The following is a 14,172-nucleotide window of genomic DNA, read 5'->3' on the forward strand; positions in this document are numbered from 1 at the left end:
ATTATGACTTGGGGGTTCTTGTTGGCGAGAACACTTGCCAGCCAGAACCAGTTTTCATCTGTCGAGTCCCTGCCCTTTTCCTCAAATCTTACTTTTTCACTTCTGCCTTGCTTTGCCTTTTAAAGGCGCGTGGGTCGAGTTTGGAGGAGTGACTTGTCTTTTCCAATGCCCCCTCGGTCCTTGATGTTCTACGCAAGCCTGTATGGGTCACAGATGGCCTCAAAGCCCCCGGACCTTCTACGGGGCCCGATTTCTTAGAGGGATCTTTGTGTGCCTTCTAAGTAGTTCGCGAGAAGCCCATTGGTAGTAGGTCAGCCGCGTCGGCCAGTAAATTATTTGAAAACATTGCCGATAAGTCAAATAATTTCTTTATCCAATCAGTTTTTCATGGTAAATTCAACTAAGAGGAGGTCTTGACTGTACCTGCCGAAGGCTATGTAAACTGTGAATCAGCCTCAATACGCTGGCTCTGTTCAGGATTAAATCGTCATCAATGAAGACTATTCTTTCCAACAACAGACGGAATGTGTCGATTCCTTGGTCTATGGCATGAGTCCTGTCTTGGCCTCTTGTTACCTCATCCTTGAGTTTATGGATTGGACCCGTCAAATTGCGGGATAGCTTTCCTTGTCTGGTGGCTGGCTATGGCCCTTCGATTCTCTTCTAAGGTCTTAAATTGACCCATGGTGGCGGCCTCCCGCTTTTTTTCTCTTCCTGGCTGTGTAAAAGTTACACCATGCAGTATTCAGAGTAGCAGCCTTAGGTTTTGATCTCGCTTTTACACTTTCGCCCAGCCCGACGGGTGACCTACCCGGGTGGAGCATTCGATCTAGCTTATGGCGAACCTCAGGAGATACTTTGTCTTCATCGTCTCCCTTGTTTTCAACAGTGGTTGAGTAAGCCTCTTCGGCATATACACTTTGCTGTATCTGACAGAAGTTTGAACCAAATGTCTAAACCTCAGTTGGTGGTCTGATCCTCATCTTCTGTGACAGAGTATGTGGACAAGTAGGTTAAGTCCACTGTCTCGTCTTCCTCACCGCCCTCAGGAACTTGTTGACATTTGTTTTATTATTCGTACGTGAAAACCCGCCAGGGCGGTCATGTTATCCCTTGACCTTTGTGCTGTTTCACTCATACTTCACTGCCCTGATTGCAGGCAGTAAGATTAGTAAGTTTCTCACTTGGGATCTGTTCCTTGGCACCCGCCTCTTTGCAGGTGTAATTAAAGAGGTAGAAGATCTATGTTTTTGCAGTTTCCGGCTCCTGTTTCTTGGCTTCCTCAAGTTTAGACCTCAGGGCCTCTCTCTGTGATTGCTGGGAGACCTCAATTGCTGGGAGATCTCGCTGGCCACAGTGGCGTGTTTTCCTTCACTGAGTTTTGAAACCATCTCAACTAGGCATACTTGGTTCCACTGCATCTGCTGGCTCTGAGATTCTTGATTCATTTCCCTGGGTTGATGTAACACCAAGACTATGGCCTTTTGTGCGCGAGTTAATCCCAACACTACTTGCCTCTGCCTGGTCCTTCTGCAAAGTGCCCTCTACAGACCTCAATACGGGGCTGTACAAGGCTCTAGTAACATTTAAAAGGTGCCGAAACCGTGGGCGAGGACTCATCGGACCTTCCCACTGTAGACTTCACCAATTCAGTAATCTTGGTGGGATCCCGATCATGCTGCACTTCCATTCGTTGTTTGTCCAACTCCGATCTCTTTTTTTCATTGATGATGGGATCGACAATACTGTGAAGGATGTCCGTGATTTGGGCTGTGTTTTTGTCCAGGTTTATTTGGAGGGCGGTTATAAACACCTCCATGAAGATGACCTTAGTGTCAAGCATGGGCAGGACTGTGCTCTGGTCTTTAATCTGGTCTATGGATTCATACAGTTTCATGAATGGTGACATTGTGTTTGCAAAAGCTGCATTCATTCTTCTACTTATGCGGCAGCCATGTCCAAAAGCAGGTCCTCATCTGAGCACACTAAGGGGACTTTGTCCGAGAAGCTAGATGCGTTAGTGTCTCCAATTAACCTTGTGCTGGTATGCATTCTCTGGCCAGAGTGCGGGAGATCTTGTAAACTTTCAACTGCTCCCCATTTGGCTAGTTTGCAGTCGTGACTTGACCACATTCTCAGAAACTCCCCTTTTGTGGGGGAGTCAGATTGCGCTATTCCCCGACAGTCGAGGTTTTGGGGAGTTAGCGCAATCTCGGGTTGGGTTGCCTTTAGGGTCACCTCTTGCCACGGCTTTTCTACTTAATTCCGTAGTGCTCACAGAATCCCCATCTAGGACAGGGGCAGGCTCACAAGCAAAGCGAACGTTGTGGCCCCACCCAGTCTCTGTTTATAGACACAAACTGGTCCGACTCCTCGTGTGATGAACTGGGCAGTACCTTTTCTGATGTGATGCCGGCGTTTAGATATTTTTCCTGTAGTGGCAGCTTTAGACTTCGTATTTAAGTCTAATCTTCTATTACAAAGAAGCGCTGTTTAAACAGTAAGGTGTTTGTAGTAAGGCCACTTGGTTGCCACACAGATTTCAATTCCTGGGGGTGTTGGACAAGATTGTATGTAGTACCCTGTGATTGGCTGGCTGACTGTCCGGCAAGGACAGCCACCCTGCTGGGTGAGTGACAGCTAGACTGGAATGAATGGGAGGGAACTGAATAAAAGGCAAGTCTTTTGGCTTGGAAGACAGAGTCGACCACTGGACGAAGTAACCAAAGAATAGCTTTAAGAGGACGCCTGCTGCAACTCCTGGACTGTTGGTTTGCCCGGTGAATCACTGCTGCAGTGCCAACTTGCCAAGTTCATATCAACAGAGAAGTCCTTGCAAGGACGACTTCTCCCTTTGAGTTGGTAGGACCAATCAACTCCAAAGTAAGCCACCAAGATGCCTATCTCGGAGCTGGTTGAATTTCCTCAGAGTTGCTGCAGCAAACCGTATTGCCAGGGAGAGGAACACCAGATTGTGTGCGTTATTTTTAAGCTGGCCTAAAGCTTTTGGAAGATCCTCCGGAGTCTGACGAAGCAGGAATGACAGAGCCTGACCCCCCCTCAGCCGAGAGTGGGACCCCAGAAGCAAGGAAAGTCCACCTTGACAGCCGAGAACCGCACTTGTTGCTATTTGCATTAGCCACAAGAAGCTGAAAAGCAAAAAAGCCACCAAATGTGAAGTTGCCAGTTGGCAGTTTTTGACAGTGCAGGAGTCCCCTGATGTCCTCCCTCTTGTCCCCATGACTGAGGCCCAGGAACAATGAGATCTGCAGAGCTGCACAGGAACATAAGTCTTCAGCTGCATCTTTTCTTCTTTACCAAGATACTGTAAAACAAGTTTAAGAGAACTTATCTCTTACCGTGGAAGTGCTTGTAACTTCTGAAACTCACAAGTCTAATCAGATTGTCGCCCTACATTTGATTCTTCTTTTTATCAAAGACTCCTAAGAACTTGGGCAAAGACTTTTCCATTTACTTACCTGAAGTGCTGCATCCTATACAAAGACTTTTGCCCACTGATTTTGGTTTAGCCTATTGAATTGAATGACTCTTCTATTGCAATCTAAAAGTATTTGCCCTGCTTAAGAATATTGATGATTTCTTGTGTTCTAATAACCTTTGCCTTTTACCAACCTTTAAGAGCATTCTGAATGCCAACAGTAAGATCTTAATGCCCCCAGCACCCTTGTTATGGAAGTCACCTGTGAGTGTAAGTTGAGTCTGTGCGCCATCCCAAAAGGGTCTTGTCGGATTCAGAAACTATACAGTATTGAAGTATATTTGTGTGTTAATATTCTATTGCTCCCTTCTGAAGAAGGCTTTATAACGGACTGATAAATTATTGTTTATGCAAGAAACCTTGAGTGCAAGTTTATTTGAATCTTTGTGCAACTCCACTACAGCTCACATTTCCCCTCTTGAGAGAAGCCTGGCTGCTGAACACGCTACCAAAACTGTGTAGTACAAGCGTATACCAAAGGTTGGGTTGCCTATACCTGTAGTCATAGTTTGTAGTGTTCCCAGAGGGTACTGTATTCAAACTTTGCCTAAAACAGCCCATCTTCTATAGGTCTGTAAGCTAATGTACGAAGAAAATACATGGGGTAGGCTTAATAACTTGGGTCTTATGTCTGATTGGATATCTGTAAGGATGGGAGTACGACAGGAATGTGCTCTGGCCCCCATGTTCTTCATTCTGTATATGGCAGACCTTGGGGAAATATTAATTGAAAAATTGAAAGCGTTTCCCAAGGTCAGCATTAACAAGGTGGGCTGGATTGGCTATGCTTATATTGTCATATTTGACAATACCTATAGTTGAATCTGTAACAGTGCAAAGGCCATCTGTACCTATGCTGATAAGGATTTGAAAATTAATCTTGCAAAAACTCAATGACTATAGGCCAAAAGCAGTGCAAGAAGACTACTATCCCCTGCCCTATAAGTAATATCAAAAGGGTGCCTTCATGTAAGTACTTGGGATATGAAGTCAGTTCAGGCAACGTTTGTACTATGAGGTATTGCAGCTGAATAGGAGAGCCAAGGTTCGGACCACCATGGGTGCGGTTTTGTCCTTTTCCAAAGGAACAGCAGGGTATCGTTTAGAGGACATCCATACTATATATAAACAGAAATTATCTGGGCTTTCCTCTATGCACTAGTGCCATCCTACATAGACTGGTCTTCTTGGGCAGATAGAATTGAAGGACTAACCTGGCGTAGAATATTGGGGCTAACTAACTACACGCCTATTGAGGCAGTCAGACTGGAGATAGGACTAACATCCCAATCTACCTCAATCCAGCTTAATAGAGCTAAACTATACATTAAGATTATGTATGCAAGACCTAATTCCCTCTTGTCGGTCATACGATCTGCTTTGGACAGTGATACATGCTCAGTTATGAATAGATTTAAGGTAATGAATGAGCACTTCCACAATGAATTGTGCTGGATTCTTCACTGGGAGCATGGTGAAGGTGCCTTGTTAAAATCATTAAAAAAACTGCAGAAAGATTTGACTGGGTAAAAAGCCATGAGAAGGTTGTCAACACGAAATCCCTACACACCTTTTGCAGGATGTTCTTTAGTTCAAACATATCCAAAACTCCTTCCATCATTAAAAACACAACGTATATTTTTTAACATCAGATTACATTGACTAAATGTGCTGGAAATAAGGTGCATGGTCTGGTATTCCACTTAATGAAATATTTTGTACAATTTGTCTTGATACAAACGAAGTGGAGTCTGCAAGACGAACAAGTTACTTAACAACTGGTAACGTTCTTTCGATTGGATGTTCCTCCAACGTATTCCTCATCTTAGATGTATTCCATCCAGCTTTGCTTCTCTTCAGAAATTTTTTCGGCAGAGGGTGCTATGCGTCGATGTCGTCGAGTCGATGGTCCCTCAAAGGCCTCCATCGAGGGTGATGTCATCGGGTGTATAAGTAGCACACGTGGCGCCCGTTGGCCTCAGTTCTGTTTTTTCCCCCTTTTTTGCCTGTGATCTTGTACTGTGTAGATTGTGCCGGCAGACAGTTATCAGCCTTGCGAGATTTGAGATGGCAATAATCCGGAAAAATCTACAGAGGGGTAGGTTGGGAGGGCGATGAGGAATACGTTGGAGGAACATCCAATCGAAAGAAAGTTACCAGTTAGTAAGTAACTTGTTCGAGTGGATTGTGTCCGCCAACGTATTCCTCATCTTAGATAGACTCCCAAAGCAGTATTGTGTTACTGTCTCTGGAGGAGGGGTCAGATTTTTTTTTTTTAATCCATCAATGCCTTTGGATGGCGGAATAACGCACTGCTTTTCCAAAAGTCAGCTCCCTAGACTGGGAAGCATCTAGGATATAGAATTTTGTGAAGGTGTGAAGTGAAGACCAAGTTGCTGCTTTACAAATGGACTTTATTGGGACACCTCTTTGAAGGGCCGTGGAAGAGGCGATGCCTCTGGTGGAATGAGCCTTCAACCCTTCTGGTGGGTCTTTTTGTGCTAGCCTGTAGCATTCTGAAATGCAAAGTACAATCCAGCGTGAAATTGTCTGTTTTGTTACCGATTGACCCAGTTTCCTTCCTGTGTAGCCTATAAACAACTGGTTGTCCACTCTAAGCCTAGAAAGTCTAGAGCTGTAAAAGCTTAAAGCTCTTTTTGGATCCAGTCTGTGTAATCTTTCTTCCTCCTTAGAAGGATGAGGTGGAGGATAGAATGAGGGTAAAACAATTTTCTGACTTAAATGAATATCAGATATTACTTTTGGTAAAAATGATGGTTTAACCCTCAATACAACCCTGTCCTTATGGAACACAGTATAGGGTGGCCCAAAAGACAGTGCCTGCAATTCGATCACTCTTCTTGCCGATGTTAGAGCAACTAAAAAGGCCGTTTTCCATGTTAGTAATCTTAATGGACACGTGTGCATAGGCTCAAAAGGGGCACACATTAAGAATTTTAGGACTAAATTTAGATCCCAAATCGGTACTTGAAATGGATGAGGAGGAAACACATTAGTGAGACCTTTTAAGAATTGTGTTATCAAAGGAATTTTGAAGGAGGAGAATTCTTCCGATGATCGCTTGAAAATGGAAAGCGCTGCAAGGTAACTTTTTATTGTTCCGATATTCAGACCTCTATGTGCTAGGGTCAGAAGGAAAGATAGTACTTCCGGAATAGAAGATAGAAAAGGATCGACATTCTTTTCCCTGCACCAGTTGCAAAACTTTTTCCAACGGCATAGAGACTTTGTTGCTGGCCTTCTTGCCGAAAGCAACACCTCCATACCATCATCTGGAAGGTTCCAATCCCTGTATCTCAGCCTTTCGGATACCAAGCATGAAGGTTGAGTGTTCTGACCTCTGGGTGGAGAACCTGACCTTCCATTTGAGAGAGAAGGTTCTCTCTCTGAGGAAAACGTACTGGAGGAGAGATGGACATATCTAGAAGGTCCGGACACCACGTTCTCCTGGCCCAATCCAGAGCAATTAGGATCATGCGGTTCCCGAAGCGTCTCAGCCTCCTGATGACCTGAGGAATGACGGGAATCGGAGGGAACGGGTACAATAGTGGGAACTTCCAATCCACCACAAACGCGTCCCCCAGGGCTCATCTCGGGGGAAATTCCCTTGAGCAATACCTTTCGCATTTTCGGTTGGTACTGGTTGCGAATAGGTCTACCTGAGGGGTTCTCCAAAGGGCAAAGATCTCTTGAATGACTTCCTGAGCCAGTTCCCATTCGTGGGACACCGTGCTCTGTCTGCTCAGAGAATCTGCCGTCATATTCTCTTCCCCGGCTAGATGAATTGCCGTTAAAGAGATTCCCTCCTGAATCGCCCAAAACCAGAGCTGCACTGCCTCTCTGCACAGGGGTAGTGACCCCACACCACCTCTTGTTTAGGTAGTGCATGGCCACTGTGTTGTCCGTCATTATCAGGACATTCTTTCCCCTGACAGGAAGGCCTTCAGCGCTAGTACGATTGCCCTCAGCTCTAAAAGGTTGATATGTAGTTTGGACTCCGATGGAGACCAACGACCGAAGATTGTCAAATCGTTGGCATGAGCTCCCCACCCCAGGAGTGAGGCGTCCGTCACTACTATGATCTCCGGCCATGGTTGGCAAAAAGGTTATCCTTTTAGGATATTCTCTGTACAGGTCCACCATAGAAGGTCTTGTTTGACCTTGTTCGGAATCTGAAGATCTGTCATTTGACCCGAGAACTGGACCACTGAGTCTTTAGGGCCCATTTAAGGGATCTCATCCTCGAGCATGCCTCTGGCACCAGAAAGATGCAGGATGCCATGAGGCTGAGCAACCTTAAAAAGTCGTAAGCCTGGAGATTTTGGGCATTTTGGAATTTGGAAACCATCTGAAGAATGTCTTGAGCCCTCGTCTTGGAAGGCGAGCTCTTTCCCAAGGATGTGTCTAGTACAGCTCCTATGTACTGAAGCTGTTGGGAAGGTGTCATTTGAGACTTCTTGAAATTGAGGGAGAAGCCCAGTTTGTGGAGGAAGTGGCAGGTGACTTTCAGATGATCCAGTGCTTGCTCGGCAGAGAGCGCTCTCATCAACCAATCGTCCAGGTAGGGGTAGACATGAATCCCCCCTCTCCTGAGGTGCGCTGCCACCACTACCATTAACTTGGTGAAGACCCTCGGGGCGGAAGTCAACCCGAATGGCTGGACTAGAAACTGATAGTGTGAGTCGCCAACTACGAACCTCAGGTATTTTCTGTGTTTGAGATGAATCGGCACATGAAAATAAGCATCCTGGAGGTCCAATGACAACAACCAGTCCTGGAGTTGAAGGGCCTGAAAGATCTGAGAAAGGGTAACCATCTTGAATTTGTCTCACCCGAGGAACTTGTTCCAAGTTTCTTAAATCCAAGATAAGGTCTCAGTCCTCCGTCCTTTTTGGGGATCAAAAAATACGGGGAGTAACATCCCTTGTTCCTCTCCGCTGCAGGTACTGGTTCTATAGCACCTTTCTCCAGCAGGGTTAGAACTTCCTGCTGTAGGAGCAGGTTTGAAAACTTCAACGGTGTCTCCCTGGTGGATTGCTTTGAGGTTGCTTTAGAAAAGGAAGGCAGTAGCCTTGGGCTATTATTTCTATAGCCCAAACATCTGAAGTAATGGCTCGCCATTCTTGCAGAAGCTGCGACAGCTTGCCTCCTACAGGTGTTTTGTGGTGCAAGTCCTCAAAGTGGTGTTGTGGCAGATGTTGCAGCCGCTGTTGGCAAAGTGGCTGGAGCTGGCTTAGGACATTTTCCTCGTCCACCATGAGTGGCCTTTCTTTGGCCTCTTTCTTTGGCCCCTTTGGCCATTCCTCTCGTCTTTCCATATGAGGTGTAATAACGATAGGATCGTCCCCTCCATGATTGCCCTTGCGCATGAAAAGGCTGAGGTTGCCCAATAGCAGCTCCTAAAGATTTGGCCGCTGCTTTTGAGGTCTGTAACCTCTCAAGGCTCTCGCCAGCCTTGTTGGCAAAAAGGTGAGACCCGTCAAAAGGCATGTTCAGAAGGCGGTTCTGTACGTACGGTGCAAAACCAGACTTCCGTAACCACGCAAACCTGCACATTACCGTGCTAGTGCCCATGGACCTGCTTACACTATCCGCAGTGTCCAATCCAGATTGAAGGGATTCCTGCATGGCCTCCTTTCCATCTCTAACGATGGCTACGAAACCTTCCCTTTCTTCCCCTTCTGGTATGTGCTCCGGCGCCATTGCGATGCACTCCCACAGAGTGCAGGAAAAGTTTGCCAAAGCACATGTGGAGTTTAATGCCATGCTCCCGGCTGAAAATACCTTCCGTGCCCAACCATCCACACGCTTATCGTCCCTGTCTGGAGGGATAGACTGGTATGCAAGTTTGTTGGAAGCTGCGGCTGCCTGTATGACCAGACTCTCGTGAGTTGGATGTTTTGACAGATAGCCGGGGTCGCTACTGGCTGGGCGGTATTTTGATGCAAGGGACTTATTTACCGGAGGAATAGAATCCAGAGTTTCCCAATTCTTGGCCACCCTGTTTTGTAAGGCTACATGAAAAGGTAGTACTGGGTCTTCAGTGGGACCATGGTCCAATATGTCTGTTAAATCGTCTTGGACGAATTGGGCTGGTGTTCTAGCCCATCCCAAGTAATTACCACCTTGGTCATTAACTGACGGTAAGATGGACTGGCATGCTCTCCTGGATCTGGTCTACCAAAGTCATTCTCAGGAGAAGTGTCAATGCCACTTGCATTATGTAAAGACTCCACCAAATCACTCATTCTGCTTTCCTCTGAGATCAAGCATTCTGGGACATTTGGGGTGCCATATTCCAATCCAAAAGGTACATTTTCCTCCTCGGATCTCTCCTGTTCCTCAAAAATGGAGGTCAAGGATTTGAAAAACTCCTTCCTAAGGAGAGGCTTGAAAGCCTTCTCTGGGAGAGGAGGAGGAAGAGGTGTAGTACCAGGCTCTGAGGAAATTACATGTTTTGTAACTTTCTCCTCCTCTTTTTGGCTGCCCTGGCTTGGTTGGAGCCTTTGGCGCCGAGTGTTGCGGCGGCGTCGTCGATAAAGGCGTCAACGACATAGTGGTCATCGACAGGGTCTGCTTTGAGGGCGTTGAGGCAGTCTTCGACGATTTTCCCTTCGAGGTGTGACCGGTCTCGGACGGCGTCGGTGACCTGGAGCGGTCGACTCAAGCGTTTATCGCTCGCCGTCCTGGAAGGTTCCCTATCCTTCCTTTTACGATCACCCGGGCTCGAGGGCGTGTGAGTGTCGGAGCGATGACGCTCACGGCCGGCTTCCGAAGAAGGCGTGGACCGAGGCTTTGCCTTCACAAACACCTCCATCATTTTGACCCTGAATGCTTTCCACTCTTCGGACGACGAATGTTTCGTGGGGCATTTAATTTTTTTTCAGAGACTCATCTGACGACGATGTGAAGGGAGACCTGTGGCGTCGTTTCTTCGATTTTTTTTGACAAAGATGACGAGCGATGAGAATCGCATCGGGATCTAGATCAATGCCTTTCACGTCTAGGAGATTTCTCCTCATGGGGTCTCGACTCGAGGCTTTTCGATCCTTCAGACCTACCTGTAGCTTTCCTCTCCTTTCTCGCAAGGCCTTCCCCGTCATCGCCTGACACTTCGAAATGGCCTCCATGTCGTGGCCTTCTCCGAGGCACCACAAACACTTGCGGTGCGGGTCCGTGATCGACATTTTTGAGCCGCACGACTTGCATTTCCTGAAACCCGATCTCGGGGTCGTGGTTGATGACGAGGACATATTTCTTTCTTGTTTATATATATATACATATTCTTCACAGAACTCGAGGCGCACCGAATGTCCGAAGCAACGTAACTGCGGAAAAACGGAACTGAGGCCAACGGGCGCTGCGCGTGCTACTTCTGCACCAGATGACGTCACCCTCGATGGAGGCCTTCGAGGGACCATCAGCTCGACAAAATCGATGCACGGTGCCATCTGCCAAAAAAATTTCTCAAGAGCAGCAAAGCTGGATGGAATACATCTAAGATGAGGAATACGTTGGAGGACACAATCCACTCGAAATGTTCTTACCAAATGCCCCTCTGAGATCTGCATATGAGTGGTATTTCGCGAAATAGGTTGAACTTATGAACTATATAAAAAGCAAATCATTCTGGTGGAGATGTTTGTCGGGATATAGTAGGAGTTGGACTATAGCCACCACACAGGTCTGGAAATGTGCGGATAGTGCAACATTGCTGGTCGTGCTCTAAACTGCCAATCTCATGTGGTAATGCAGTAGTTTGTTTGCTCATAGATGCTCCGTTTTATCTTTTTATGACTCTTTTCATGTTCTCCTTTATCTTTTTTCTTTATGCTGTGCTAACAATTTTTCTTTTAGATTAGACGGTGATGTATTAGTTTTACCTGTATTAGAGTTCCCTTCCTGTGATTTATATGAATTTGCTTTCTTCTGTGCTATATACAAGTAACGATAATGTCTCATTTGTGTAAAAGATTTATAACTGAATATGCAATAAAAAACATGTAATATTGAAGAAAAAACACTATATAATATCTCTATCTCTCAATGGATTCTATATATGTCCCCAAATCATCTTTATACACATTCCCAAACACACAAATGTAATGTGACATAGGACTATTTGTATGTTATCAATTGATACGGGTTAATCGAATGTAGCTGTTGATGCACCGTGCACCTGGCCACCCTCTGTCTTTTGGGCCCAGGTACCTGCTCATCCCGCCACCCTCCTGCACTGCCTCCGGGCCACCCCTTGCACTGGGGTCTGTATCCGTACCCATACAGCCCCCCCCTTTTTCTTCCTGCACTTATCAGACCTACCCTGTCTGCTGCCTTAAACCTAGCACTTGCAAATTGCTGGCTGGATTACCACCGTTTATTGCCTTTATTATTTATTTATTGTTATTTATCGGTTTCTCCTCTGCTTCGCACTTTCCACCTCTCCCCCCTTCCATGCACTTTTCCCCCTCTCCCATGCACTTGCGCGTTCTCAATGTCCCATGCCTTGTCGTGCTCTGAAACACTTTGTACAAGCGCGATAGAAATAAAATATCAATCAATGCCAAGCTAACTAGGCACTTCTAGATTACAAATAGAAGATAAACAGCACCTACTGAATTGTAGCCCCAAATACCTGTGTATATGTCCATAGCGTAAATAATTCCACATGAATAATTCCTATTTTAGCAGACATACCTCCAAGTGTAATTTTATTAGCTGTGAAAACATGCTTAAACATTGAGTCATCAGCGCTTACCAAGGTTTAAACTGGACGATGATCCATGGGATGATAAAGTTGGCGGAGGCGTTTGAGAATGATTGGGCCCTTGACTGGGTAGAGGCATGCCCACGGGCCCAGGAGAAGAAGAAAATCCAAGGCCATTATAAAAACTGTGTCCAATTGGTGTTAAACTGCTTGATGTCCTCTTATAAAGTTCACTGCTGCCAGTAAGAGAGTCCCGACGAGAGCCGCTGCCTGTAGTGGAGTTTGCAACTATAACAAGGCAGGGGAGGTAAAATCGGTGATTGGGGGGGGGGGGGGAGAGGAGGAGAAAGGATAAATAATCAAGAGATGCTTGTAAACATCAAGCAAGTTGTCTGGAGAAGAACATCTAATTTTTGTCAATCGCATAGCCCTATGTGAAGCACTCTGAAGCATATCAATTTATGCCAGTGGTACATTATAAAACGCTGAAAATAAATCCATATTTCAATATTACTAATAGACAATCTAGTTTGAGTGCTCATCAGCAAGATGCACATACTTCTTGATTTAGAAGTTCAAAGTTGATTCTGCTTCCATCATATACAGCTTAGGAAGAATCCTGCATTCATACTATAAAACAGTGCTCAAACTTTGAGTCTGAGATTAATAGCAACTGGACGTAGACAGGCTATGCTTTAAACTAAAAATCATTTAATCAACCAATGAATCAGCATCACTTTCTTTAACACTTGCCTCTCCTCCGCCATCACTCTCGCAATCTTGATCTCCACTTCGACGCCTCCCTTTCCTTCACCCACCACATTTCTCTCACCTCTAATTCCTGCCGGCACCATCTCTACAATTTCCGCAAGATCCGAACCTCCCTCATCTTCCACGCTTCTAAACTCTTAATCTCCTTCCTCATCTTCTCCAGTCTCTTCTACTGCTCTGCTCTCTGGACTCCCTGCCTCATCTGACCCCCCTCAAATCCATCTACCACTCTTCTATCCGTACCCTCTGCCTCCTCGGCCCTCGCAATTCTATTTCCTCCTCACTCTCTCAATTTGGCTGGCTTCCCTTCCCCTCCCAACTTAAATTTCCATTCCCCTGTTTGGTCTTCAAATTTCTCAATGACCTTGCTCCCTCTATCTCTCCTCTCCTCCTTTTACACTCCCTCTCGTTCTCTCTGCTCTGCTGATCTCTTTTTACTCACTGTACCCCGGTCTCCTTGTGCCGCTTTCTGTTCCTTTCAGCTTTTGGCCCCCTACACTGGAACTCCTTACCTCTATCGGCTCCATCCACACATACACCTCCTTCCGCACCTCCTTGAAAGCCCTTCACTCCCCCCTTGACCTCCTACCTTCTCTCCTCCCCTGCCCCCGTACCTTCCCTTCCTCACATCCAGGTGACCTTATATCACATACTTAAATTTTGTACCTCTTCCCTTTACTACCCCCTCTCCCTTCCTTCTCACCTTTCCCTCACCTCCAACAGCCAAGGAAACTATTCTACATATTGTTTCGCTGGTTTGTCTCATGTTTGTTAACTTGCTTTTTCCTTTATTGTATCTTGTTATATTGTAAAGCGCTTTGGGTTAAAGCGCTATATAAACTTAACAAACATCAATTATTTCTTTACCAACACAAAATAAGAATGTACATAACATAAGGTTGGATACTATTTTCGGTCTACATCATTTTCCAACTATTTCCACACGGCCCAGACTGAAAATTCTCAGTGGGGCACCAAACACCCCTGAAAGTTGTTGGAATCGCAATGCTCCTCGGTACATCTGTTACACCATGTTGGTCTCTTACGAGGTCCAACCATCAACAGTAATTTTTCGATGGGTGTTTTTCCAATACATGTCGGGGGGGCGGGCACAAGGGGGGGGAATCAGGAACAGTAACAAATCGGTGGGGGATGGGAAGTGCTAGGAAAAGTT

At 45.9% G+C, this 14,172-nt stretch overlaps 1 protein-coding gene across 16 annotated transcripts in view; it reads right to left on the minus strand.

The window, feature by feature from the left end:
- The window catches only part of PUM1 (pumilio RNA binding family member 1), a 1,312,543-nt gene that overhangs the window by 357,095 nt on the left and 941,276 nt on the right, over positions 1-14,172 (minus strand). For all 16 annotated transcript variants that reach the window (XM_069623037.1, XM_069623034.1, XM_069623036.1 and 13 more), the window contains one exon: positions 12,279-12,515. In XM_069623037.1, coding sequence (XP_069479138.1) covers positions 12,279-12,515 — 237 coding nt within the window. The remainder of the gene's footprint in view (positions 1-12,278; positions 12,516-14,172) is intronic.

This window comes from Ambystoma mexicanum, chromosome 11 (assembly GCF_040938575.1).
Source record: "Ambystoma mexicanum isolate Mex_15411 chromosome 11, UKY_AmexF1_1, whole genome shotgun sequence".
In the NCBI taxonomy this organism is placed as follows: domain Eukaryota; kingdom Metazoa; phylum Chordata; class Amphibia; order Caudata; family Ambystomatidae; genus Ambystoma; species Ambystoma mexicanum.